We start from the raw sequence: 12,466 nt of genomic DNA, 5'->3' as shown, positions 1-12,466 counted from the left end.
CCCCAAAATCCTTCTGTGCATCAACACCATTTAGGGTCCTGCCATTAACTGTGTACTGTCCCTCTATATTTGCTCTCCCAAAGTTCAGCACTTCACACTTTTCTGGATTAAACTTCCTCTGCCAAAATCTGCAACTGATCTATATCCCACTGTATCCTTTGGCAATCTTGTACACTATTTACAATGCCACCAATTTTTTGTGTCATCTGAAAACCCACCCATCACATTTTCATCAAAGTCATTTATACATATCACAAACAGCAGAGGTCCCAGTACGGATCCCTGTGGAACACCACTAGTCATGGACCTTCAGCTTGAAAACTCCCATTGACCACTACCTTCTTGTTTTCTATGGGCAAACTCATTCTGAATCCAAATGGCCAATTCACAGCAGATCCCATGCATATTAATCTTCTGGATGAGCCTACCATGAGGGAGCTTGTTAAATGCCTTGCTAAAATCCATGTCTCTACCTTCCTCAATCAACTTCGACACCTCCTTGAAAAACTCAATCCAGTTAGTAAGACATGACCTGCCCCACACAAAGCCATACTGACTGTCCCTAATTAGGCCATGTTTTTTTTCCAATTGCTTATAAATCTTATCACTAAGAATCCTGTCCAATAGCTTGCCTACCACTGACATGAGACTCACCAGTCTAGTTTCCAGGATTATCCCTATCTGCCTTCATATAAAAACGAACAACATTAACTGCTCGCCAGTCCTCTGGGACCTCGCTGGTGGCTAGAGAGGTGGTCTAAGATCTTGGTCAAGGCCCCATGAATCTCATCTCTTGCCTCTCTCAATAACCTGGGGTATATCCCATCAGGTCACAGGGAGTTATCCACTTTAACGCTCTTCAAGAGACCCAAAACCACCTCCTTCTTTATCTCAAAATGCCCCAGCACATTAGCATACTCCACACTGATCTCTCTATCCTCCATGCCTTCCTTCTTGGTGAATACTGACGCAAAGTACAAAGTACCTCGCCCACATCCTCTGCCTCCAAGCACATGTTCCCTCCTTTATTCTTGAATGGTCTGACTTCTCACTCATTATTTTCTTGCTCTTGATACATGTGGAGAAAGCCTTAGGATTCTCCTCAATCCGACTTGGATTACAAGAGAAGTGGTGAATTTAGTCAAGAAGAAAAAGAAAGCGTATGTAAGGTTAAAGAAACTACAATCAAACAACCCTTAGGGATTATAAAGAAGCCTTTTCATGGCCCCTCCTGGCTCTCTCATTTCCCTTCTTAAGTTCTTTTCTGGCTTCTTTATAATCCTTAAGGGTTGTTTGATTGTAGCTTCCTTAACCTCATGTATGCTTTATTTTCCTTCTTGACTAAATTCACCACCTCTCTCATCAACCAAGGTTCCCTGACCTTACCATCCTTGCCCTTCTTTCTTACTGGAACATCCCTGTCCTGTGCTCTGTGCAGTTGGTCTTTAAACACCCTCCATGTGTCAGATGTGGACTTGCCCAAAAACAGCTGTTCCCAAGTAACTCTCCTGAGCTCCTGCCTGACTCTTTCATTATATAATCACATTCAGACCATATCCTTCCATGCCTTGCCTAATTGTGGAGGAACAGAGGGATCTTGGGGTCCACATCCATAGATCCCTCAAGGTTGCTGCGCAGGTCGATAGGGTTGTTAAGAAGGCGTGTGGAGTGTTGGCCTTCATGAGTCAGGGGATTGAGTTCAAGAGCCGTGAGGTGATGTTGCAGCTCTATAGAACTCTGGTTAGGCTACACTTGGAGTATTGTGTTCAGTTCTGGTCACCGCATTATAGGAAGGATGTGGAAGCTTTAAAGAGGGTGCAGAGGAGATTTACCAGGATGCTGTCTGAATTGGAGAGCATGTCTTATGAGGATAGGTTGAGCGAACTAGGGTTTTTCTCTTTGGAGAGAAGGAGGATGAGAGGTGACTTGATAGAGGTGTACAAGATGATAAGAGGCAATAGATCGAGTGGACAGTCAGAGACCTTTTCCCCAGGGCAACAATGGCAAACACAAGGGGGCATAATTTTAAGGTGATTGGAGGAAGGTATGAGGGGGATGTCAGGGGTAAGTTTTTCTTACACAGAGAGTGGTGGGTGCGTGGAACGCACTGCTGGCAGAGGTTGTGGGGGCAGATACATTAAGGACATTGAAAAGACACATGAATGATAGAGAAATGGAGGGCTATGTGGAAGGGAAAGGTTAGATAGATCTTGCAGAATAAAATATTGGCACGACATCGTGGGCTGAAGGGCCTGTACTGCGCTGTAATGTTCTATGTAAATATCTTTATAAATACTTCTTAAACACAGTGACCGTACCTGATTCCACCACCACTTCTGGCAGAATGATCCAGATATCAACCACTTTCTGTGTAAAATACTTCCCTCAGGTTCCCTTTAAAATTTGTTCCTCTCACCTTTAACCTCTATCCTCTTGCTTTTGATACGCCTATCATGGGAAAAAGATTTTGTCCATCTACCCTATGTACGCTTCTCATAATCTGACTTTATCAGGTGACTGTTATCAGGTGACCCCCTCAGCCAGAACTGGAGGGCTTGAGTTATAAGGGGAGACTGGATGGGCTGGGACTTTTTACCCTGGAGCATATAGAGGTTTATAAACTCTGAGAGGCAAAGATGAAGTGAATAGCCACAGTCATTTCCCCAGGGTAGGGGAGTCCAAAACCAGAGGCCATAGGTTCAAGGTGAGAGGGGAAAGATTTTTCACACAGAGGGCGGTGGGTGTATGGAACGAGCTGCCAGAGGAAGTGTTAGAGGTGGGTACAATTATGACATTTAAAAGATATTTGGACGGGTACATTGATAGGAAAGGTTTGGAGCTATATGGGTCAAAACCAGGAAAATGGAACTAACTTAGGCAACTTGGTTGGCACATGAGTTGGGCCAAGGGGTGTGTTTACATGCCGTAGAACTCATCTCTGTCCTGGTGGATCTCCTCTGCACTCTCTCCAGCTCAATCACATCCTTCCTATAGCGAGGCGCCCAGAACTGCAAACAATACTTCAAATTTGGCCTAATCAGTGTAGACCTAACCTTGTAAAGTTGCAACCTAACATCCTAACTTTAATATTCTATGCTCCAACCTTTGAAGTCAAACATACAATATGCCTTCTTCACCTCCCTAACCAGCTGTGTTGCCACTTTCAGGGAGCTATGGACTTGGACCTCTAGGTCTCTCTGTTCAGCAACATTCCTTAGCATCCTACCACTTATTGTATATGTCCTGGCTCTATATATCATCTTGCACTTGTGGGGATTGAGTTCCATCTGCCGGCGCTCCACCCAATTTTCCAACTGAGCTCTATCCTGCTGTAGCCTTAGACAACCTTCCTCACTATCCACAACATCAGTAATTTTTGCGTCATCTACAAACTTGCTGATCATACCCTCCTACATTCGCATCCAAGTCATTGATGTACAGCACAAACAACAAGGGCCCCAGCACTGATCCCTGTGATAAACGACTATTCACAGATTTCCAATGTCCTGCGGTTACCTGTCTTAAATAAAGAACAACGTTAGCTATCCTCCAGTTTTCTGGCACCTCGCCAGATACAAAAGTCGCCAAGCAATTTCCCACAGCATCCTGGAACAGATCCCATCTGGCCCTGGTGATTTATTCACTCTTCTGCTTTCCAGGACATCTAACACCACCTTCTAATTAGCAGTAATAAAGAAACAGCATAATATGGAGTGGAAAGTCAACAATAACGAGAAGTTAACCAGTAATATGTATTATTGTCATTTCTGTTTTTAGAAATCTCTAAAATGCTTTCTGTTCTTTCCAGCATAACGAGACCTGGCTGAGCTGTGATTGTATGACAGCAAGATGTATAGATAAAGATGTAATTTCCTTAAAACCTGTGGTGTGTCCCACCGTTGAACCTATTAAATGTGCCAATGGCCGTCTACCTGTCAAAGTTTATGATGAGCATCATTGTTGCTACCATTACGAATGTGACTGTGAGTATCTTCGGACCAGAACCGATTGTTTTTATCAGTATAGTTACTGTTTTCCCAAATTGTAAAATTTCACTTTTCTCTGTTGGTGAGATTCTGTTGCAACAACACTGAGTATGTTTTATATACTGATGTTAATTATTAAAAAGAGCAGGAGTGGGCTGACTGGCCCCTTGAGAACATTTATAGATCATCGAACTCAGAACAGTGCAGCACAGAAACAGGTCCTCCTGTGCTGACCCTGATGCCAATTTAACCTGCCCATCTGCCTGCCCGCGGTCCATATCCCTCCATTCTCTGCCTGTTCTTGTACCTGTCTAACTTAAACATCACTTTCCCATCTGTCTCCACCACTTTGCCTGACAGTGTGTTCCAGGCACCCACCGGTCTCCCCGTGTGAAACAACTCACCTTGGAACTCTCCTTTAAACTTTCCCCTCTTACGTTAAACCTATGCCCTCTAATCTGATATCTCCATTCTGAGAAAATATATCTATGCCTCTCATTTTATATACTTGCATACGGTCCCCCCTCACCTTCCAACACTCTAAGGAAAATAGTTCAAGTTTGTACAACGTCTCCTTATAGTGAACCTCCCCGCATGAAGCCAGGCTGATTATCCCTAATACGCCTATGTTTTTTTCAAATGTGAATAGATCTTATCCCCAAGAATCTTCTCCAATAATTTCCCTACCACTGATCAAAGGCTTATAATTTCCTGGCTTGTCCCTGTTGCCCTTCCTAAACAGAGGAACAACACTGGTTGTTCTCCAGTCCTCTGGGACCTTGCCTGCAGCTAATGAGGATACAAAGATGTCTGTCAAGGTGCCAGCAGTCTCCTCCCTTGCCTGTCTCAATAACCTGGGATAGATCCCATCAGGCCCTGGGGGCTTATCCACCTTAATATTCTTCAAGAGACCCAACATCCCCTGCTTTTTGATATCAACACGCCCTAGAATATCAGCATACCCCTCCCTGATCTCACCATCCTCCATGTCCTTGGTGAATACCGAAGTACCTCACCCAATTCCTCCAGCTCCAGGCATAAATTCCCTCCTTTGTCCTTGAATGATCCTACCCTCTCCCTAGCTACCCTTTTGTTTTTCATGTATATTCAAAATGACTTGGGATTCCCTTTAATCCAACTTGCCAAGAACATATCATCGCCCCTTTTAGCCCTCCAGATTCCCTGTTTAAGTTCTTTCCTGCTTCTTTGACATTCCTCAAGGGACTTGTCTGACTTATAAACCTTACATATGCTTCCTCTTTCACTTTGAGTAAATTTACAACATCTCTCATCCTCCAAGCCTTGACTTTCTTCCTCACAGGAACACGTTGGTCCTGAATTCTGACCAGCTGGTCTTTAAGTGACTCCCAGATGTCAGATGTGGATTTACCCAGTAACAGCCGCTCCCAATCTACTCTCCCAGCTCCTGTCTAATACTATTGTAGTTAGCCTTTCCTCTTTGCACTTTACCCTGAGGCCCAGGCTTATCCTTATCCCCTGCTATCTGAAAACTCTCGAAATTACGGTCACTTTTCCCAAAATTCTCTCCCACTGAAATCCCCTCACCTGGCCAGGCTCATTTCCCAATAGAAGGTCACCTCTTTTCCATCCCTCTCTCTCATGTCTCAAACCATCTGATTCCTGGGACGCTGAGCTGCCAGCCCTGCCCTCCCCTCAGCCAAGTCCCTGCAATGGCTGCACCACCAAGAGAGCTGCACTACGATGAGATGGACTTTTGACCTCACAATCTACCTTGTTGTGACCTTGCACTTTATTGTCTATCTGCACTGCACTTCCTTGTAGCTGTGACACTTTACTCTGTACTGTTTTTACCTTGTACTACCTCAATGCACTGGGTATTGAATTAATCTGTGCGAACAGTATGCAAGACAGGTTTTTCACTGCACCTTGGTACAGGTGACAATAATAAACCAATACCAGTACCATGGTATTGATCCAGGCTCTAAGTTTATCTGCCTTACCGTAATCATCCGTGCGTTGAAATAAACTCACTTCAGCCCATCAGCCCCACTGTGTTCAGTAACCTGGCCCTGCCTATCCTTCCTTTCAGACTGACTTAGAACAGTATAGCACAGGAACAGGCACTTCAGCCAACCATGTTGTGCCCAACTAATTAAGCTACTGACACCTAATTAAACTAATCCCTTCTGCCTGCATATGATCCATCTTCCTCCATTCTCTGCATATCCATGTGCCTATCTCAGAGCCTCTTAAATGCCTCTGTCGTATCTGCCTCCACCACCACCCCTGGCAACACATTCCAGGCACCAGGTGTAAAATATGTGCCCTGCACATCTCCCTTGAACTTACCCCCTCTCACCTTAAATGCACGGCCTCTGGAACGAGACATTTCAACCCTGGGATAAAGACACTGGCTGTCTACTCCATCTATGTCTCTTGCTTGACCTAACCTCCCCCTTCTCCTCAATCCCTCCACACGCTGACCAACTGCTCTGGTTCCTATCGCTCTGCCACTCTAGCTTAAACCCTCCTGGGTAGCACAAGGAAATCTCCCGGCCAGGACATTGGTTCCCCTCCAGTTTAGGATCACGTCTGATCTCCTACCTCAGCTCCATTTTTCTGTACTGTTTTCGCCACCAATTTGGATGACAATAACCAAAGTGTCCACTGACTCTAAAGCCACTGCTTTCAAGGACGTAGAGGATTAGATCCTTGAGATTTTTTCATTTTCAGGCTCATTGACTAGTTTTGTTTTACTAGAATTTGTTTGACTCCTGTGCCATTTCCTTATTATAAATTCTCCTGTGCTCCAACAGAGTCATAGAGTTGTACAGTGTGGGAAAAGGCCCTTCGGCCCATCAGTATCCATGATGACCAAGATGCATAATCAGGCTAATCCCATTTCCCAGCACTTGGCCGGTATCCCTCTGAACTCTTGTCATCCACATACCCATCCACATACTTCTTCAATGTATCTCCTGTGCCTGCCTCACCCACTTCCTCTGGCACCCTTTCCCCCTTAATATACCTACCACCCACTGGGTAAAAAAAGTTGCCCCTCAGGTTCTTATTAAACCTGTCACCTCCAACCTTAAAACCATGTCCTCTAGTTTTCGATTCCCCAACCCTGGAAAAAAGACCGCTCACCCTATCTATGCCGCGCATGATTTTATATATGTCTACGAAATCATCCCTCAGTTTTCTGCATTCCAAGGAGTAAAGGCCCACCCTGTCTAACCTCTCCCAATAACTCAGTCCCTCAAGTACTGGCAACATCCTTTTTCCAGTTTACTCACATCCTTCCTATAACAGAGTGACCAAAACTGAACACAATACCCCAAGCGTGGCCTCACCAACGTCTTGTACAATCGCAACATAACCGCCCAACTTCTATATTCAGTGCCCTGACTGATGAAAGCCGACATGTCAAAAGCCTTCATCACTGCACTCTCTACCTGTGACTCCATTTTAAGGGAACTATGCACCTGTACTCCTTCTGTTCTACAAAAGTATGCAGGGCCCTTCCGTTCAATGTAAATGTCCTACCTTGATTTGTCCTTCCAAAATGTAACACTTCACACCATCTGAACTAAATTCCATTTGTCGTTCCTCAATCCAGCTTCCCAGCTGATTAAGACTGTGCTGCAGTTCTTGATTCTATTTTTCCCTGTCTACAACACCACCTGTTCTAGTGTCATCTATAAACTTACTAACTCTTCCTTGTATATTCCCATCCAAATAGATGTCAAATAACAATGGGCCCAGCACCGACCCTTGGGGCACACCACTAGTCACAGACACCCAGTCTGGGAAACACCCTCTGTTTCCTACCATCCAACCAATTTTATATACAATTTGCTAGCTCTCCTTGGATGCCATGCGATATAACCTTCCAGAGCAGCCTACCATGCTGAACCTTATCAAAAGCCTTACTGAAAGCCACATATACTACGTCTACCGCCCTCCCCTCATCAACCTTCCTCGTCACTTCATCAAAACACTCAATCAAACTCGTAAGGTAAGATTCCCATGCAGAAAGCCATGCTGGCTGCCCCTAATCAAACCCTGCCTTTCCAAATATAGGTATATCTTATCCCTCAGATTGCTTTCCAGTACCTTACCTACCAGGGATGCTAGGCTAACAGGTCTATAATGGGTCTATGCTTACATCCCAACATTTGCTATCCACCAGTCTTCCAGCACCTCATCAGAGGATGACGATGTTGCATATATCTCAGCCAGCGCTCCCACAGTTTCTTCTCCAGCTTCCCGTAGTGTTCTTGGATATACCTCATCAGGACCTGGATATTTGCCTACCTTCATACATCTTAACACATGCAACACCTCTTCTACTGTAATACGGACTGCTCCCAAAACATCTCCATTACCTTTGCCAGGTTCCCAAGTCTTCCCATCTTTCTCCATGGTAAAAACAGAGGAGAAATAATCACTGAGAAGCCTGGCCATCTCCCGTGGCTCCGGACATAGATTTCTGCCTTGGTCTTTGAGGGCCCCTTTTCCCCTCAATATACTTTAAAAATCTCTCAGGATTCTTCAACACGCAATATTCTCAATATTTCCAACATATCCTCTGTCCTGATACAGAAGTGCTCCAGAAATATCAGAGTCCCTCTCCTTTAACTCTCCAGGCCCTGGTGAATACTGATAAGAAGTATTCATTTGGAACCTCACTCATATCTCCCCGCTCCACACAGGGATTATCTGGTTGGTGATTGGTGGACAGAGGAGGGCTGAAGGATGACAGACAGAAACTAGACAGGGTAGATGAAGGAATACTGATTCATCTGGCAGAGGTGTCTCGAAGAGAGATCACAGTTTCAACTGAAGGGAATTCTCTACTGGAGAGTTGTGGAGGTTGTTGTGTGTATTCAAATAGGATTTTTCAATGCCAAGATAATCTTAGATGTTGCGGTAATCAGGGAATATGGAGGTTGTGGAGGAAAGTGTTGCTGAGGTATATCAGCCATGTCCTTATTGAATAGAGGACCAAGCATGAGGAGTTGATCAGTCTAATCCTGCCTCTATTTCTTATGTTTCCTCCATATCTGTACATGGTAATCAAGATAAAAATTGTAGGAAACGCTAACACTGGTCGATAGGGTGACGAAGAAGGCATATGACATGCTTGCCTTCATAGGTCGGGGCACAGAACATTAAAGTTGGGACGTTATGTTACAAAGTGCTGGTTAGACAGCATTCAGCGCATTGTGTCCAATTCTCGTCACCACACCATAGGAACAGTGTGATTGCGCTGGAGAGAGTGCATTCACCAGGATGCTTGCCAGGATTGGATGACTTTAGTTATGGGGAGAGATTGGATAACAGGCTTGTTTTCCCTGGATCATAGGAGGCTGAGAGGCGACCTAATAGGAGCATACAAGAGGCAAAGATAGGGTAGATCGACAGGTAGGGGTATCAAAACCAAGAGGTCCAGAGGGTTAAAGTGAGAGGAAGAAGTTTTGAGGGGGAATTGAGGGTAAAGTCTTTTACACAGAGAGTGGCTGATATCAGGAACTCACTGTGGGAGAAGGTGGTGCGTGGTGCAGCCAGATACAATTATCACGTTCAAGAGACATTCACTTAAATAGGCAAGGTATGGATGGATGCAGAAATAGTGTGAGATCAGTGTAGATGGGCAAAAAGGTCGGCATGGATGTGAAGGGCTTTAGAACCTGTTTCTGGTGCACATCTGCCTTTGTCTCTCCTTCCTTCCACTGAAGGAAGCAGCAGATTGCCCTACAGAATGGCTACAAGTTGTTCAGGTCTGGGTGGCCTGGCTGTGAATTGTGCTAGTCGCCAACAGTGGCAGCGGTCTAGACTGGCAGTCAGATAGGACTGAACTCGCATTCTACGATGGGGCAGCAAATTTATTTATTGCTTTTTTGACCCATCACCACTTCCCTGGAGCATCATTTTAGCAATTTGGATAATTAGCTGGAGGACAGATTATTAAAGTGGGGAAAAAAAAATTACTGGAGGAAAACTAGGTCCCTCTGTTGTGGAACTGAAAGCAGCATCACAGGTAGACAGGGTGGTGAAGAAGGCATTTGGAACGCTGGCCTTCATCAGTCAGGGCACCGAGTACAGGAGTTAGAACATAGAACATTACAGCACAGTACAGGCCCTTCAGCCCACGATGTCGTGCCAATATTTTATTCTGCTCTAAGATCTATCTAACCCCTCCCTCCCACATAGCCCTCCATTTTTCTATCATTCATGTGCCTATCTAAGAGTCTTTTCAAAGTCCTTAATGTATCTGCCACCACCACCTCTGCCGGCAGTGTGTTCTACGCATCTGCCACTCTCTGTGTAAAAAACTTACCGCTGACATGCTTCCTCCAATCACCTTAAAATTATGCCCCTTTGTATTAGCCATTGTCGCCCTGGGAAAAAGTCTCTGACTGTCCATTCGATCTATACCTCTTATCACCTCTATCAAGTCACCCTCATCCTCCTTCTCTCCAAAGAGAAAAGCCCTCACTCACTCAACCTATCCTCATAAGACATGCTCTCCAATCCAGGCAGCATCCTGGTAAATCTGCTCTGCACCCCCTCTAAAGCTTCCACATCCTTCCTATAATGAGGCGACCAGAACTGAACACATTACTTCAAAAGTCAACGGGCCTGGTTCCATGCTGTATGAATCCACGACTAATTCCACTTTTCCATTCTGTAATGGCATGCAAGGAAGAAGAGAGAACTGTGGATCACAAGGTCACAAGACAAGGGAGCAGAAGTAGGCCATTCAGCCCATCGAGTCTGCTCCAAAGAAAAGAAAGGGAAAAAGAAAAAGAAAAAAGAAATGAGAAATGGGGGAATGTCCATGAGAAAAAAAAACCTGTTGCTTTCTAGCCCCAATTTCTGGCCTTATCCCCATATCCCTTGATACCTTGACTAATTAGATAACTATCTATCTCCCCCTATCTCCCCCAATGGTCGGGCCTCCACTGCTGTATGTGGCAAAGGATTCCATAAATTCACTACCCTCTGGCTAAAGAAATTTCTCCTCAACTCTGTTTTAAACCTGTACGCTCTAATTCTAAGATTGTGCCCTCTGGTCCTGGACTCACCCACCAAGGGAAACAGCTTAGCCACATCTACTCTGTCCAGTCCTTTCAACATTCGAAATGTTTCTATGAGGTCCCCTCTCATTCTTCTGTACTCCAGTGAGTACAGTCCAAAAGCCAACAAACGCTCATCATACATAAGCCCTTTCATCCCGGGAATCATCCTCGTAAATCTCCTCTGAACCCTCTCCAACATCAGTACATCCTTCCTAAAATATGGGGCCCAAAACTGTGCACAGTATTCCAAATGAGGCCTCACTAGAGCCGTACAGCCTCATCAACACCTCCCTACTTTTATACACTATACCTCACGAAATGAATGCCAACATAGCATTCGATTTCTTTACCACCGATCTGACCTGGTGGTTAACCTTTAGGGTATCCTGCACGAGTACCCCTAAGTCCCTTTGTACTTCTGTGCTTTGAATTTTCTCCCCCTTCTAGATAATAATCTGCCCGTTATTTCTGTTTCCAAGTGTAAAACTGCACATTTCTCAACATTGAATCTCATCTGCCATTTCCTTGCCCATTCTCCTAAACTATCTAGGTCTCTCTGCAACCTTCCTGTCTCCCTAATACTCCCTACTCCTCCACCTATCTTGGTGTCATCTGCAAACTTAGCCACAAAACCATTTACTCCATCATCTAAATCGTTAATGTACAAAGTAAAAAGAAGTGGCCCCAAGACCGACCCCTGCGGAACACCACCAGTAACCGGTAGCCAACTAGAACAGGATCCTTTTATTCCCACCCTTTGCTTCCTGCCAACCAGCCAATGCTCCACCCATTCTGTTATCCTACCTGTAATTCCATGACCTCTCATCTTATGCGGCACCTTGTCAAAGGCCTTTTGAAAGTCTAAATACACAACATCTACAGCTTCTCACTTATCCACCCTACCTGAGATTTCCTCAAAAATCTCCAATAGGTTGGTCAGGCAGGATCTTCCCTTCATGAAACCATGTTGGCTAGGACCTATCTTGCCTTGCACCTCTAGGTATTCCATAACCTCATCCTTGAGGATCGATTCCAATAACTTTCCCACCACTGACGTCAGACTAATAGGTCTGTAATTTCCTTTATGCTGCCTCCCTGCCTATGTGGTGGATAAATCTTCACCATTTGAGATTACTCCCTTTGTGAGGATTTTCATAGATCACCCGGTAATTCCCTTACAAGCAATAAGCACATATGGCAGCAGGGTTTCCACCCAAATTCTGACTTTAGTTGACCTCTTAATTCATTACTGAGCAGAGTTCAGGACTGCTAGAGTTGTTGCCCTCTCTTCATTTCAGTTAGAAAGTTGCCTGGCAATCAAGGGAGTAATGAGCAAAGTGAGATCAACTGCTGGGGCTCCTGTGATTCAAGTCACCAATTGCACCTGCTTTAGTCACTTAAGAATAAAGGATC

General features: G+C 44.8%; 1 protein-coding gene across 1 annotated transcript in view; it reads left to right on the top strand.

The window, feature by feature from the left end:
• LOC127578015 (mucin-2-like) overlaps positions 1-12,466 on the top strand; it is a 148,510-nt gene that overhangs the window by 109,988 nt on the left and 26,056 nt on the right. Inside the window, exon 59 of the mRNA XM_052029721.1 lies at positions 3,809-3,983. Within this exon, the coding sequence (XP_051885681.1) occupies positions 3,809-3,983 (175 nt within the window). The remainder of the gene's footprint in view (positions 1-3,808; positions 3,984-12,466) is intronic.

The sequence above is a fragment of the Pristis pectinata genome, chromosome 14 (genome assembly GCF_009764475.1).
Source record: "Pristis pectinata isolate sPriPec2 chromosome 14, sPriPec2.1.pri, whole genome shotgun sequence".
Lineage (NCBI taxonomy): Eukaryota > Metazoa > Chordata > Chondrichthyes > Rhinopristiformes > Pristidae > Pristis > Pristis pectinata.
This window is presented reverse-complemented; position numbering and strand designations above follow the sequence as displayed.